The sequence below is a fragment of the Ipomoea triloba genome, chromosome 7, assembly GCF_003576645.1.
Source record: "Ipomoea triloba cultivar NCNSP0323 chromosome 7, ASM357664v1".
NCBI classification, from domain to species: Eukaryota; Viridiplantae; Streptophyta; class Magnoliopsida; order Solanales; family Convolvulaceae; genus Ipomoea; species Ipomoea triloba.
Window position 1 is genome coordinate 6,721,890 of NC_044922.1, and position 16,323 is coordinate 6,738,212.

At 32.8% G+C, this 16,323-nt stretch overlaps 3 protein-coding genes across 3 annotated transcripts; 2 read left to right on the forward strand and 1 right to left on the reverse strand.

Moving 5' to 3' along the window:
* The first annotated feature begins 7,764 nt into the window (after positions 1–7,764).
* On the forward strand, positions 7,765–10,811 carry LOC116024954 (V-type proton ATPase subunit F-like). The gene is made up of 4 exons (XM_031265997.1): positions 7,765–8,003; positions 8,684–8,765; positions 9,968–10,050; positions 10,398–10,811. Exons 1-4 carry the CDS (start codon positions 7,941–7,943, stop codon positions 10,560–10,562), a joined length of 393 nt encoding a protein of 130 aa, XP_031121857.1. The 5' UTR covers positions 7,765–7,940; the 3' UTR covers positions 10,563–10,811.
* Positions 10,812–12,446: 1,635 nt separating this feature from the next.
* Positions 12,447–13,517, forward strand: LOC116025755 (60S ribosomal protein L2, mitochondrial-like). The gene is made up of 2 exons (XM_031267086.1): positions 12,447–12,619; positions 12,702–13,517. The coding sequence occupies exons 1-2, from the start codon at positions 12,553–12,555 to the stop codon at positions 13,223–13,225; spliced, it is 591 nt and encodes a 196-aa protein (XP_031122946.1). The 5' UTR covers positions 12,447–12,552; the 3' UTR covers positions 13,226–13,517.
* A 345-nt stretch (positions 13,518–13,862) lies between these two features.
* LOC116025813 (2-alkenal reductase (NADP(+)-dependent)-like) lies at positions 13,863–16,047 on the reverse strand. The gene is made up of 5 exons (XM_031267168.1): positions 15,750–16,047; positions 15,447–15,627; positions 14,870–15,036; positions 14,464–14,546; positions 13,863–14,368 (listed from the first exon to the last, which is right to left on the reverse strand). The coding sequence occupies exons 1-5, from the start codon at positions 15,972–15,974 to the stop codon at positions 13,987–13,989; spliced, it is 1,038 nt and encodes a 345-aa protein (XP_031123028.1). The 5' UTR covers positions 15,975–16,047; the 3' UTR covers positions 13,863–13,986.
* Between the last annotated feature and the right edge of the window lie 276 nt (positions 16,048–16,323).

Consider the following 16,323-nt stretch of genomic DNA (forward strand, 5'->3'; position numbering starts at 1 on the left):
ATTTTACATCTCAATATAGTAAAGATGATAATTTTTTTTAATAGATGGATGGTGTATATAACCTATAAATATTTTATTATTTCAAAAGTTAATTTAAAGGGTATTTCAGAGAGATGAAGGTATAAATATTGTTAAATATATTGAATGTGATCATTTCTTTTAGACATCCTAATATACTAAAAAATAAAAATTTTAGTGGTACTGTGGACTGTGGTAGGAGTATAACATTAAGCCTATTTAGTAAATGGAATATTCACAAAAATTTGTCAAATTTAAACAACTGACTTGGTCAACTCACTAAAATATATATTTAGTAAATATCAAATTGACGTAGCAGACAGGCTGCAAAACACTGAAACAGTAACAAGAGATTCTATTTATTTTGTCCAAAAAACAATTTTACCAACTAATTGGTAGAAATTACCACTAGTGCTATTAATTTATATTTATATTATATATATATAATAATTCACAAAAAAAAAACTACTTTGTAATAATAATAATAATAATAATAATAATAATAATAATAATAATAATAATAATAATAATAATCTCGAAAAGTATGACTAAATTAGTGAAACATGATTCGAGAAAGTCATAAATTCGATTCTTGTCAACATTCTCGAATAATGACAATGGGTCTTCTTCGATTAAAAGATACATTTACAATTTACCTTAACTTTTGTTTATAAAATAATTCACTTGATCAATAAACTCAAAATAAGTTTATAAATTTTACTATGAAATACATATTTGATCTAATTGTGGACTTGCATTTAGGGGCGTGTAGCCGTGTAGGCCATATGGGATAGGAACGATGAGGAATCCTTTAAGTGTGGAGTTAAAACGAAATAATAAAAACTACAACAAAACTAAAATTGTATTAAAGTTAGAACCGCAAACGTTTCATCACGTGAATAATGAATTTAAAAATATTATATGTATAGTAAATTTTGTACCTTGCTCCTTTATTTATTTTTATGAGTTAATATATTCAATTTTTTTCCCTCAACTATTAAGATTTTATCACTTTAGTTATCGACTACTAAAGTTGTTCAATTAGTCCTTTACTATGCAAGTTTTACCTAAAATGGTCCTCGACTATTAGAATTTCATCGCTTTGGTCATCGACTACCAAAGTTGCTGAATTTAGTTCATAATTATGCAATTTTTATTTAAAATATCTCGACTATTAGAATTTCACCACTTTGATCATCGACTCTACAAAAAGGTCCTCAAATCCACAATAAACTTACATTTTAAGTTAACATTTGCATAGTTGGGACTAAATTGATCAATTTTGGTAGTCAATGACCAAATTAAAGTGGTGAAATCTTAATAGTTGATGGATCATTTTAAGTAAAAATTGCATAGTTAGGGATTAAATTGAGCAACTTTAATAGTCAATGACTAAAATGGTGAAATCTAATAGTCGATGGACCATTTTAGGTAAACATTACATAGTTAGAGACTAAATTGAACAACTTTGATAGTCGAGGACCAAAGTTGTGAAATCCTAATAGTTGAGGGACCAAATTGGATATTAACTCTATTTTATTTATTAATGAAATATACTTAATTCATTTTTGTCTAATTAGTGAAGAGTCTGGCTTAAAAGTTGAAATAATAAATGTTTTCAAAAAAAAAAAGAGTTAAAATAATTGGGCCACACTTGTGTGAGACCATCTCACGGATCCTTATTCGTGAGGCGAGTCGGGTCAGTTCGAATCAACATGCAAATGTCGTACTTATATGTGTAAATGTCATACTTATATGCTCAAATATAATACTAATCAAGAATACAATTTTTATTACTTATAAGAGAAAAAGTAATACATTTTTCATAATAAGTAATGTTGACAAGTGTCCCTTACTTATAAGGGCAAATATAATACTTTTGAGGAAAAATGTAATACTTTTAATCGAAATGTAAAAGTATTGTATTTTCCCAAGTATTACATTTACCCTTATAAGTAACAATTTTTTTTTCCTGATTAGTATTACATTTGTGCATATAAGTATGACATTTGTGCATATAAGTATTACGTTTACATATGACCCGACCCGACACGTCTCACACAAATTTTTGCCCAATTATATATATATTTAAAAATTAAGCCTATTATGATCTTTTTCGATTGATACCCCGTACCTATAATTTGGTTTTAGATAACCAATTCGCAAGTTGTCGGCGAACAAGATATACCTAAAGATGTTATTAGATGAGGGGACAATGAAAGTTAAAAAGTTTACTTTAAAAATAACAACAATTTAATGCGCTATTGATTTCAATTTGGGCGGGGGAGGAATGTTAGTCCTTTAATTATTCGTTTATTCCAAAAACGTTAGAATTCTCAATTCAAAAGGTCCCTTATACCCTGGCTCGACATAGCATCAGCGCACAAGTGCTCCTCTCAATTTGAGAGATTGCTCAAACACTGTCGCTGATGAGACTCGATCATTGTTCTTTATTTCATAATTTCATCAATGTGACTAATTGAGCTTGTTTTGATTTTTCATTGTTAAATTTTAGAAAATACAATCTTACATTTATAAGACTATAGTAATTTTGCTTCTCTGACAAACTGAAACACAGAATGACATGATCATGCTTACGACAAGGACAAAAGTTATGTTTAGTGGTAAATACACAATGTATTTACTTATACTTGTATAGCAGTGAACACCACATTTCGATACATAACATAATGTTGGATTTAACCACTCACACCTTCGCAGAATGTAAAACATCATTAAGGCTTAGGTATTTTCTTGAACATTTTAGTACTTTGAGTGTTTGATTTTGGATGAAATGATTGAGTTGGAAGGAAATAACAATTATGTTTTCATTTGTCAAATGACCAAAATCGCTACAATCTTGCAAAGCATAAAGTATGTTTTGCAAAATTTGAAAGTGGAAAACTAAACGACAACTAACCACAAATAATTGAAAGATTTTTTTTTAATAATTTTTTTTCTTTTTAATTGTTTTGGTCCGACCATGGCCTTAAAAGGCGACAAAGTTCCCCTCACAAGTTTTAAAGTAATTGTACAAGCTTGAACTTGGACATTTAATTAGCCTGCATTGAAAGAGACTCACGTCATCTTATTTATGCCGCAAGAGTTTTTTATTTTTAATTTATATCAATCTTTTTGGATGTGTTAATCAAAAAATTAATAATGACATTTAGTGTGTGCCTTCAAAATCTTAAATTGTAATATTTGATTGATAGATTGGAGATGAGTGACTCAATTGTCGGATGGGAAAGATTCAAACCAAGTTGGGTAATAGTCCCAAACCAAATTAATGACCCTCCACCAAATCTGTTGAACCGGTCAACTGGACAAAATAATGTATAATTCAGGTATACGTATATTGTCTCTTGTAGAGTTTTAGGGGAAAATGATAAGTGCATTTGAACATACTAAAATTTTGTCATTTATTAAGAAAGTAATAAAAATTTGTGTTTAATTTAATTTTATTTTTTTAAAAAAGAGTAAGAAGTGTGAAAAAATATTGTATGACTTACCTTGACGTATAATTTAGTCATAAATTAAGTCCATTTTTAAGAATAAAAAAGAGTTTGAATTTTGTCTTGTGCAATGCAACAAATGGAACTAAATGGGAGATCTTAATGTAAAAAACTTAAAGCACACTGTCGTCGCCCTTTGCTGTTGCCCTTCGTTGTTGCCCTTCGCCTTCACTATTGCCGTCGCCACACCCAACGCTACCACCTTGCTGCCAGCCGCCTTTGTCGTCGCCCTTCCCTGTCACCCTGCGTCGTCGCCCCTCACCTTCACCGTCGCCATCGCCCTTCGCCACGCCCAACACCACCACCTTGTTTCCAGCTTCCGTCGCACCCCAAACCCGCCCAACCAACCATCCATCTTCTTCGCCAATCGCCATTGCTGAGGGGAAGGATTTGGACCTTTGGTTAGTGATTTAGACGGTTGTGAGGTTTTAATAATAATAATAATAATAATAATAATAATAGAGGTTGTGTGTTTTTTTATAATAATAATAATAATAAATCATTGTATATTTTAAATATTTAAAAATAAAAATAATTCTGCTCGTTTTTTCAGAAAATGAACCAAACACACCGAAACAGTTTTCTTAAATGCAACCAAATATTAGAAAGAAAAATATTTTTTAAAAAAATCTCATTTTTTTAAATCATTTTCCTATTTTCTGAACAGAGCCTTACTTGACTATACATCTTGAGATATGCATACTACTATTTTTAAAAAAATCTCAACATTAAAAAAAAAAAATAAAAAAATCTCAACATAGTCTACTGGAATGATTAAGACGCGCAGAGCTGTACTGGGACAAAAATTAAAGGACGCGGGTATTTCATGTACGTGTGTGTATTGTTTGGGTCATAAATAAGATGCATGATGGAACCAGGACAATTAATAATGGACAAAATAACTAATATTCATACGACATACTTATCCTCTTTTAGTTGCGTCCACTCTTTGCTTTGGCACGTGGATTCTCAATTTTTGTTCGTTGATTGAATTGAATATTTCAAATCCTCAAGAATCAAGATCAAGAAAATAAATTAATTGTCACAAAAACATACACTGATTGAGCACATCTTAATTATAAAAAAAAATAGCCATACTTACATAACTTTTTGATGTAGGAACTAAATGGCAGGTTTCCTAGAGTGCTTATATAGATTTCATCTAGTAATTACCAACAAAATTAAATTAACTTACGTAGTATTTGTTTTCAGCACCAGGGTATGGTAGGAATCTCGAAGTTAAATTGATTCCGATTTACCTTTTCACGAGCCTGAAAAAGAGTTCTATAGGTTTAGAAAGTTTGAGTTATAAAAATAAATAAAGAAATAAATACTACACTTTGTCTACTAGCCATAAGTGGTCCAAATCATGTTACATAAAGATGTACGAAGTCGTGGAAAACCAAAACTTGAGAATCTTTAAGTCCATAATCGCAACAATCTTGCCAATACTTTTTTTTTTTTTTTAAATCTTGCCAATACTTTTATGTGTATTTGATGTGCTAGAATTGTCGGGCTTTGGTAGGTTTAGAATACAGTTTGATAATAAGTTATATAACTTTTTTAAATTAGATTTGAATTTTGTTTAGATAACGAAGGAAACTAGTAGTCACTATCTAATATTGTGTATTGGTTAAATCTTGTTCTTATGTAATAGTCCATTAACCATACAGGGGAAAAGAGTTAATACCCAATATAGTCCTCGACTATAGTGGTTTTACTCGATTTAGTCCTAAATGACTTTTTGTACTTGATTTAGTCCTCGATTTTGATGGTTTTACTCAATTTAGTCATCTGTTAGTAATTCTGTTTGTTGGTTGTTAAAAGAATGGTCAACATGGTAATTTCTCCTCCCTTTTTTTTTTTGGGTTAGATTACCTCTTCTCCATATCCTCCCTTTTTTTTTTTGGGTTAGATTACCTCTTCTCCATAAAATTTATGAAATTACAAAATACTAATACTAAGATAATAGCTGCTAATGTAATAAAACATAATAAGAGTAATTATTTCTTAAGCAAAAATTTGTTTTGGTAAATCAATCTCGAAAATCTATATCTCTAGGAAATGAATGGGGTTTGAACATGAATCTCTATAGACTGGAATACAGGTTTGGCCATTACACAAATACTATATATAAACCATTTTAACATTTTCAACAATTAGTATTGATTTTATGAAGAAGAGGGAGAATTATGGAGAAGAGGGTAATCTGGCCAATAAGGGAGGAAGAAATTACCATGTTGGCCCTTCTTTTAACAGCCAACAAACGGAATTGATAACGGAGGACTAAATTGAGTAAAACCATTAAAGTCGAGGACTAAATCAAGTCCAAAAAGTCATTTAGGACTAAATCGAGTAAAACCACTATAGTCGAGGACTATATTGGGTATTTACTCAATTATGCTATTGACCCGGATTCACCTTGCAATGTGGACCCAGATTCATGTTCACAATTTAAAAACTCTATGTTCACAATTTTAGAGTTCTATGTTGACAATTTTAAAACTCTATGTTCATAATTTTAGAACTTTATATTCACAATTTTAAATCTCAATATACAAAATTACATTACTCAATATTCAAGATTTTGTTATATAGTTTCAAAAATTGTGTTATACTATTGAATATAGAGGTATGAAATTGTGAACATAGAATTATGAAATTGTAAATATAGAGTTCAAAAATTATGAATATAGAGTTTAAAAATTGTGAACATAGAGTTCTAAAATTATGAATATAGGTCTGTGTCGAATCCATGGCATAACAATTACCATACAGGAGTGGTAAACAACATTATGTGCGAGCGACTCGACCAATAGGATATTGATAAGAATTAAACATTGAACTATTGACCTTTAGATATAAGAATATTGATTTTAAGATTATAAGTGATGAATAAGTTGATTTGCTATGATAAAACTATGAATATAAATATTTGTAATTAAAATAAGAATTGTTATTTAAGCTTGGTAGTTACTAAAAATAAAAATTATATTAAAATTTTAATACAACATAAAACTAAAAAAAATTAAAAAAAGAATAATTATGTGTTAATACTTAATATTAATATTATTACGTATATATTTATTTAAAATGAAATTATATATATATATATATATATATATATATATATATATATATATATATATATATATATAATTATAGGTTTTTATTACAAATGTGTAATATATTACCTTGGAACGAAAACACTATTATAAATAGAATCATACAATTTAAAATTATGACTTAGTGGTATTGCATAAAATTTAGTATGCTACATGTGTGTTGCACGATAATATTTTTTTAAATAAAATTAAAGCATAAATAATTAGTATGAAATTACAAAAATATTACACATAAGGTATAGTCATTTTTACATATATAACTAATTAACTAATAAAATTCCATAAAATCTAAATGTATTCAATACACTATATGCCATAACCCAAGGGAAATCCTAAATCTAAATAAATCATTTCATTTTATATATATTGGAAATTAAAATAGCACACATAAGAAACAAACTACTTTTATTCACACAAAAAAAAAAAAAAAGAAAAGAAGAAAGAAACAAACTACTAATAATCTATTTTTAATTTTAATTATGAATTTTTAAATATTTTTTTTACTCAACATTCTCGACCTATTCCACGGACCAAACACGTTGTCATAGTTTCACTACAACGATTATTTTAATCACTACAAATCAAAATTTGAAGTCATTGGCATAGTTGTGGCTTTTCAAGTGAGAGGTCTCAGGTTCGACCCCGACCCCAGTGTGGGACATTGACTCTTGTGATTCAGTTGGTTAAGAAATTATGTATGAACAAATACTACATTGTAACAGAGTCGATAGTAGTAAAATAAAAGTCATTTTTGACTATTAACTCTGGAAAAACTTACATAAACCAACCAACATAGTCTAATGTTTGTCATTGATTTTTGTTGATATTTTTACAAATTGAAATTAAAATGTACTCCGTATAAAATAATAATATTTATCCTATTTAATTTTTTTTTTTTAACGAAATATTAAAGGTTATGGTCCAACTTATAAACTTTTAGAAATAAATACCAGGGCTGATATTTAATCCAGCCCATTATAATAACCTGGACTATTTTGATATTAAAATCTAACCCAATAGAAATCTGTCTCAAATCTGACCCGACCCTACAACCCGTCCTATAAATTCTACAACCCACCCGTGTGAAACCCGAAACACCCATTCTCCATTCTTCCGCAACCTTGCTCCTCCTTCGCCCTACCTTCCGCTCCTCCTCATCTTATCTCTTCCACCGCTCCAAATCCACCATTTTAGGTTCTGTTTTCGGTTATGAACTTCTGGTTCTCGGTTTCGAAATAGGATTTAATCGATTATCGCAGCTGCGTAAGAAAATTTGTTCAGGATGGCAAACCGACCTCAGATCCGCACTAACAACTCAGCACTCATTGCTATGATTGGTGATGAGGTAAGAGATGCTAACTTTAATTCATGACATCTATGATAAATGTGTGTTTTCTGCAAATTTTGTGTTTTCATCATTGTGTTATCATGGATTTAATCTGGCTTGACTTCTATTGCATTTTTGCTAATGGCCTCTTAATATCCAATGCATACTTAATAAAAAGGATTAATCAATTGTTTTGGAGCAAAATCCATGAAAGCAGTTAAGGATTTAAACTGTTGGAGTGTAAAATTTCTGAGTAACAATTCTTCTCTACTGATGTGCCATGGGAATTTAGTTTATGACATAAACACAGATTGTAAGTATTTGGTTGCATATAATTGGGGAAACAACATTTTTAGTCTCTTAATTGTGACCATGGCGGACATTTTAGTCTCTCAGTTATTCATGATTTAGATTTAATCCCTTAATTGTTATTGAAGTGATGGATTTTGTTCCTGACTGACTGAATCCATCACTAATTTTGCCACTTTACGAAGTGGGATAGGACCTAATCTGGCACAATTACAACTAAGCGACTAAATCTACACTATGAATAACTAAGGGACTAAACCTATCCTTTTTCCCATATAATTTATGAGTTGACAAAAGAGAGATGTGTGTACTATTTACGTGGTTTTACTGAGGTATTGATTGCTGCATTAGTTGCCTTTCTGGAGCTTTCTTACACCATGCAAATGTAGGATACGATTACTGGATTTTTGATGGCTGGAGTTGGCAACGTGGACTTGAGGAGAAAAACAAACTACCTTATTGTGGATTCAAGTATGTTTTTGGCCTTGAATTCCTATCTTTCAGTTCCTTGAGCATGATTATATCAGTAGCATGATCAATTGCTATGTTGGTGACCAATGGGCCAAAATTTCCTGTTGTAACCCATCACCAAGGGTGCCTCACCATTTTGTTGATTGCGTAATCTATCTTTTTGTTGAGCCTTTATTGAGAGTTTATTTTTATTTTTCTTTTTCATATTTGAAGTCAATTATCTATAAATAAATTAAAAATAAAGTCATCTGTATTTTTAGCAAACTATGTAGAACAGTTAGGGTGTGTTTGTAAAGCAGGAAAATGACTTCTGGAAAATGTTTTCTGGAAAATGAAGTCATTTTCCTTTCTAGTGTTTGGCTACACAGCAGAAAATTGTCTTTGTGTGTTTGGATCATTTTCCAGAAAATGAAAAGAATTGTATACTTCAACAATATTAAGTCAACAAATACTTTAACAATATTCAATCACAAAATGATTCTAACAATAGCTATATTTAACAATAGCTAAATAACAATTATGTTCTTTAGATTTGTTAAAAAAAAAAAAAAAAAAAAGAAGAAAAACTTCACTGCCGAAAAACCAATTTTGGTTTCTAAAAACCAAAATTGGTTTCCCTGGTTTTCCAAGTCGGAAAACCAAAATTGGTTTCCGACTTGGAAAACCACCTCCCTGTGGTTTTCCAACTTGGAAAACCACACTGTTTCCGACTTGGAAAACCAGATCTGTGGTTTTCCAAGTCGGAAACAGTTTGGTTTCCGACATAGAAAACCACAGATCTGGTTTTCTATGTCGGAAACCATGTATTGGGGAAAAAATTAAAGAAAAAGAAAAAGGGAGAGGTGGCGGTGGTGTAGCAAGGAAGAAGATGAAGGCAGAGCTGTACAGATAGACGGAAATGGAGTGAGAGGCGTGAGTGGAAAATGACTTCCCCTCAAAAAAAGGGGAAGTCATTTTCCTAAAAAAAGAGCTTATTTTCCATTGACTTTTATTTTCCTTGTGTTGCCAAACATTGGAAACCCGGAAAATGATTTCCGGAAATCATTTTCCGGGTTTCCAAACACACCCTTAGTTGACTTTGTTCATTTTCACTCATAAATTTCAGCTTTATTCTTGGAAAAGTAAGCAAACATAGCCTCTTTATTTATTTATTTATTTTGTAAATATACTTAAATCAATTTCTTTTCTTTGTTATGATTTAGAAACTACGGTGAAACAGATTGAAGACTCTTTTAAAGAGTTCACTGCGAGAGAGGATATTGCAATAGTTTTGATCAGCCAATATGTAAGCATTGCTTTATTTCCTGAATGTTATATTGACTTGGTTTAAGCTTACGTCCTTTTTCAGTATCTGCCTGCAAATCAAGCAGATAATAGGCACAATGTCTTGTATATTGCATAGATAAATGACTGTTCATGGATGAATATCACAATTACTAAAGCATCTTTTGAGGAATTTTATAAATCTGAACACTGTATAATACATCGGTTCATCATCATCATCATCTCATTGTAATTACCACCACTCCACTAGGAATGTTTACGGGCTAACAGTTTAGCCCCTTTAATGCTTTACAATCATTTGTTCTTTAGACTAAGCTATAATCATTTCCACTGCACTTCAATGTTCAGGTTGCGAACATGATAAGGTTTTTAGTCGATGGTTATAACAAGCCGATACCAGCCATCTTGGAGATTCCTTCAAAGGACCATCCCTACGATCCCGCACAGGATTCTATTCTTTCACGAGTGAAGTACCTCTTCGCCACCGAATCTGTGGCATCTGGACGACGCTGAACTTGATGATTCTTGTTTCTAAACCGCCCTTTTAGACTCTACTCATCTGCACCTGCATTTATTTAAATTCATTTTTGAGTAATAATTCCTTGTGCTGGTTGTTACTATATCAATATGTTTTGCCAGCAAACTGAAAATTTGTAGCATGGAGATCAGAGTGCCTAGGTCACCTGCTTGACATTTTCCTTGTGGTTTACACTCACAGGCTGCAATAAAATGATTTATGCCCCAGAAAGGGTAGAGAACATCGATCTTTGAGCTTCTTAGTTCTTATCATTTGTACTGCTTACATTTCAACTTCTCCAAATTGTTCAATCTTTCAACCCATCAGAAGCACCCATTTTTAACATATTTCTTTTGAAACAATAAAATAAAGTTATATTGTGTGCACAACACTTTGAGCCCAACAGGTGCATGCTCAATTGCTATACCATGACCAGGTTCATACAAAAAATAATCTTCAGATGTATGCTGAGACATTTTGTATCTATAGTTAATTGTTTCTGTACATGTAAAGGTGCGGAAACTGTCAATTGTAGGTACAAAATGTGTCAATTACAGATACAGAATTTGAAGATTATTCTTGGATCAGGGTTTACAAATTACAGTACATGTGTTCACTTTTAATCTGCTGATTTTTTCAAATAAATGAATAGAGATTTTTCTTTATAAAGAAGCCAAAAAATAGGAGAAAATGGCTACGGATAATTAAAACTATAAAACAGTGTATGTGACAATGTAGTGCAGAGTAGTTGCCTCGGGTCTTCCCTTTGTCGATCTTCTTTTAGTTGCCTCGGGTCTTCCCTTTGTCGATCTTCTTTTTCTTTATAAGATTAGACACCAAATTTAATTAATTTGATGTAAATTTTTTTAGGCAAAAAGAGGCCGTCTCACCATGAGACTGGTCGGGTCGGGTCGGATCAAGATGCAAATGTAACACTTATATACACAAATGTCATACTTATATGCTCAAATGTAATACTAATTAGAAATAAAAATTTTGTTACTTATAAGAGTAAATGTAATACTTTTAATGGAAAATACAATACTTTTACACTTTGATTTAAAAGTATTATATTTTTTTCTCAAAAGTATTATATTTACCCTTATAAGTAAAAGGCACTTGTCAACATTACTTATTATAAAAAATGTATTACTTTTTCTCTTATAAGTAACAAAAATTGTATTCTTGATTAGTGTTATATTTGAGCATATAAGTATGATATTTGCACATATAAGTATGGCATTTGAATGGTGATTTAACCCGACCCGACCCGTCTCACGAATAAAGATCCGTGAGACGGTCTTACACAAGTGTGACCCTTTTTTTTAGGGGTTTTAATATCATAGACAGGAGTGTTAAAGTGAGCCGAAGCATGCGGACTAGCACTAAATCGTCTCTCGGTGAGTAATTGTAATGTGAACTATGATCCACAATATAATTTGGTATTCTTTATACGGTGTATTGGAAAATTGTCGAGTTTTAGTAAAGTAGATTAAGTGATTATAGAAGTTTTTTATATCATATTATTGTTGACTAATTATATTGTGAAAAGTTTTTTATTATTTGTATGTTGTATGATAACAATTTTATATTTTTTAACATTTTAATTTTAATGTTTTGACATGACATTTTTAAAATTAATGATCAAATTTAACACTTTTTTTTTTAATCTACTATACTTACTATTAGAAAAGCCCAATTTCAAAAAATAATTTGAACGCCAAAGGCTCTGTGGTCAAGCGGCATGAAGTGATTCTCTCAAGTGGGAGGTCATGGGTTCGAGCCTCAGTGGGAGCAATGTTGACTTTGTTGGGCTTCAATAGGTTGAGAAAGTATATGGACAGATACTACATGTAACAGGGTTAACAGTATTTCAAAAAAAAAAAAAAAGAAAATCAGAGAAACATGGCGGCTTCATTCATCTTCCACAGAACAACCTAGCACTGTCACTAAACAACTGTGCCCTAATTCTTCCAGCTTAAAATAATGGCGCTCTTCAAAGCTCGAACGGCTTCGTCCTCGATTTGTCAATTCCTCGCTCGTTCTTTCTCCAGTATATGCTCTCAATCCACCTTTTCATACAATTTTTCCATTTTTATAACTCAGGATTTCATATTTTTAATTTATTTTTACAGATGCGGCTCCGGCGTCTTCGACGCTCTCATCGTCGGGGATGGTGAACCCGACGTTCACTCTCGATGTCAGCTCCCGAGTAGGGTCATCCATGCCGCTGAAGATGATGCGGATCGGGACTCTGATTCACAACCTCGAGATGCGGCCCGGTCAAGGCCCGAAACTAGTCCGGGGATGGGGCACCGTAGCTAAGATCATGACCGAGCCGAGCTCTTCGTCCAGGTACTGCGAGATCAAGCTCCCCTCCGGCGTGAAGAAGTTGATCGATGTTCGGTGTTGGGCCACTATCGGACAGGCGCCGAACGCTGAGCACGGTTCGAAGAAACTGTATAAGGCTGGGCAGAATCGGTGGCGCGGGATTAGGCCAAAAGTTCGTGGTGTGGCGATGAACCCTGTTGATCATCCGCACGGTGGTGGGGAAGGGAAGAGCAAGAGTAGTGGTAGCCATGGGAAGGGCTCTCGTACCCCATGGGGTAAGCCCACTAAGTGTGGCTACAAAACTGGGCCACTTAAGAGGAAGAAGTGATTCAAATTACTTCAAGGTTAGATCGTTTTTCAATTCTAAAAGTTTGCTAATTATAATGTTTTGAGCTCTTATTTGTTAGATCCTTCCATTAAAATGATATGGCTTGCAACATCATATTAAAATCCACAACCTTTTTAAAGAGTGTGGCTAGTCTCAGTGAAGGCGATATTGACTCTTTGTGCTTAGTAAGTTGAGAAAGTAGTTATGAACAGATACACTATTGTAATTAGGGATGACAATGTGTCCCGTCCCCATTTTAAACGGGGACGGGAATGGAAAAAAATTTTGAGGACCGGGGACGGGAACGGAGAACTTTTTCAATTATCCCCCGAGAACGGGGACGACGATGGGGACACCCCTCCCCGTCCCGTCCCTGAATAATTATAATTATATATATATATATAATTATATTAATTTTTTAAAATTAAAATCGTAGTTCTTAAAATTAAAATTACACTAATTTAATATGTTGACTAAGAATTGACCAGGACCGCCTAATTCCCCGCGGGGATGGAGATGGGGACTATTTTCCATTCCCCGCCGGGGACAGGGATGGGTCGAGAGTTTGGGTACAAGGACGGGGAATATACTTCCCGCCTCGTTGCCATCCTTAATTGTAACAGGGTCAGTAGTACTAAAAAAAAAAAATCCACACCTGTTTCAAGAGTGTGGTTAGTCTTACATTATTGAAAACAAAAAAAGCAAAAGATTTTTCTTATTGTTACGTGATACGAAAATGAAATGTGAACACTATAGAGTGTCTATTCTTTAGAAACAACAATCACTTTCTTTCCCATACTTTTACCACTTAAAAATTCTACGAGAGCACGAGGAGCACTTTCAATCCCATCTGAAAAGTCTTCTGCGTAAGAAATCTTCCCCTCCCTAATGTACTGAAGAGCTGTTTCCAGGAACTTTGGATAGAGATCATAATGATCCGCAAGGAGAAATCCTTCAAAACGGAGTCGTTTGTTGATGATTAGAATTAAGTTATGAACACCTTCAGGTTTGTCGAGATTGTTGTATTGTGAGATCATTCCACAGCCGATAATGCGGCCATGGACCTTCATGTTGAGAAGTACTGCGTCGAGCATTTTTCCTCCCACATTTTCGAAGTAGATATCAATTCCATTAGGGAAATATCTAAACAATTAAGACAAATACAATAATTAAATAATGATTAGTTTTCACTTTGAAATATTTAAACAAAAAAAGGAAAATAGAAGTATCATACTAACCTTTTCAAAGTCGCATTCAAGTCTTTCTCCTCTTTGTAGTTAAAAGCGTCGTCAAATCCATACTTACTTTTTAACAGGTCAACCTTTAGAAAAATTAATTAAATTAAAATTAGGAATAACACTTAGAAATCACTTAATAATAATATAATATATTGACAAATAAATTGAGGTAGAGGGAACAAAATCTTACTATCACCATTCTAATTAATTTCATAACATTTTCAAATGCACCAATACATGAGAAAGGTGCCCTCTAAGCATTGGTCTAGTAGATAAGAAACATTACTTAAGATTTACTTCTAGAGGCAGGGTTGGAATTCGATTCCTATTAACAACATTAAGGACAAAAGTGTACAATTTAATTTGGGGTCTAGAAAAAAAAAACATGAGAGGAGGTGAAACAAACCTTTTGTTTGGAGCCAGCACTCCCAACAACATGACAACCAACAAGTTTTGCAAATTGTCCAACAAGCTGACCAACAGCTCCAAAAGCAGAGGACACAAAAACAGTTTCTCCTTTTTTGGGACGTCCGATCTCATATAGCCCTACATATGCTGTCAAACCTACCATACCTATACCATTCCATGTATAACAAATTAGATAAATGCCATTTTTTGAAATTATATATATATATATATATGTATATATATATATATTGGTTCAAATGAGGACATGACTTCCTGTGCGGCCGGTGTGAATTGCATTATTAGGTATGCATAAGTGCACCACAAAGCGTTCAGAAATGCACCAGAATAAAATGCACAAATGTGCCACACCTAATGGTGCATTTATGAACACTTTGTGGTACATTTATGTGTACCTAATGGTGAATGACCGCACAAAAAGTCCTGCCCACAAAAGAACCAGGCCTATATGTGTGTAAGTGCATGCATAAGTTCGCCTGTATACACCTGGGCACACGTTCTCATTTAATTTGTTACACACATATGATATTATTTAATGAAGTATATATAAAACTTACTTAGAATTCCGGCATAATATGAAATGGGAACATCTGTATGTTCGATTTTGTGAAGGTGGTCATGAAATTGAGTAATTATACTGTACTCTTCCCAACCGGTGATTCCCCATATCAAATCCCCCTTCTTGAACTTGGGATTACCAGAATCCAACACTCTGCCCACTCCATATCCTGCCATAGGCTACATTACACAAAAAAAAAAAAAAAAAAGTAATCAGCTCACACACACAAGTGAAAAAAAAAATATTAAATATATAATACATAAATAATAAATGTACTATTCAATTATCAGTTCAAACTTACAGCGCCAGGCGTGAAAGCATCGACATAGTTGCCTTCATAATCTATCATTCTCGCTCGCAAGAATGGGTCGCAGGCTAAATACAGATTCTTCACCACCACGGCGTCGGAGCCCGCCGGAACCTCCAGCTTCACGGTGGTTGTCCGGCATTCCATGTCGGATTCTTTCGCCTCTCCCTTCACGTACCCTTTCAAAATTATCTGCTTGTTGCTCACTTCCACCGCCATCTCTCTCTCTCTCTCTCTCTCTCTTTCTCTCTTTCTCACTATAACTATCTGATCGATCTTGCTCTTCTGGCTATGTGGGTTTCGCCAACTTTAACAGATCATCAGTTTATATAATATTTGTACACACACTGTGACACAGAAATAATGTTTTAAAAAGGGGAATTAAATATATTATTATTTGCTCTTTCCAAAAAATAATATATTATTATTTGCATTATCTTTATCGGTGTTCCAGACGATTTTGGGTCAACATTAAGGATGGCTATATGAGTTCAATTTAATTCGCCTTTTGTTCAGTAAAAGTACGCATTGGCGGGCAAACCAAAAGTTTAGGTTATATACGTAATGT

What these genes read in the sequence shown, in the direction of transcription:
- LOC116024954 (XM_031265997.1), top strand. Translation starts at nt 7,941, where the DNA reads ATGGCAAACCGACCTCAGATCCGCACTAACAACTCAGCACTCATTGCT. An exon ending in TTGCTATGATTGGTGATGAG is followed by an intron (nt 8,004 to 8,683) that starts GTAAGAGATGCT and finishes ATGCAAATGTAG; the next exon opens with GATACGATTACTGGATTTTT. An exon ending in TAGTTTTGATCAGCCAATAT is followed by an intron (nt 10,051 to 10,397) that starts GTAAGCATTGCT and finishes TTCAATGTTCAG; the next exon opens with GTTGCGAACATGATAAGGTT.
- LOC116025755 (XM_031267086.1), top strand. Translation starts at nt 12,553, where the DNA reads ATGGCGCTCTTCAAAGCTCGAACGGCTTCGTCCTCGATTTGTCAATTC. An exon ending in CCTCGCTCGTTCTTTCTCCA is followed by an intron (nt 12,620 to 12,701) that starts GTATATGCTCTC and finishes TTATTTTTACAG; the next exon opens with ATGCGGCTCCGGCGTCTTCG.
- LOC116025813 (XM_031267168.1), bottom strand. Translation starts at nt 15,974, where the DNA reads ATGGCGGTGGAAGTGAGCAACAAGCAGATAATTTTGAAAGGGTACGTG. An exon ending in ATATTATGCCGGAATTCTAA is followed by an intron (nt 15,037 to 15,446) that starts GTAAGTTTTATA and finishes GGAATGGTATAG; the next exon opens with GTATGGTAGGTTTGACAGCA. An exon ending in GTGCTGGCTCCAAACAAAAG is followed by an intron (nt 14,547 to 14,869) that starts GTTTGTTTCACC and finishes ATTTTTCTAAAG; the next exon opens with GTTGACCTGTTAAAAAGTAA.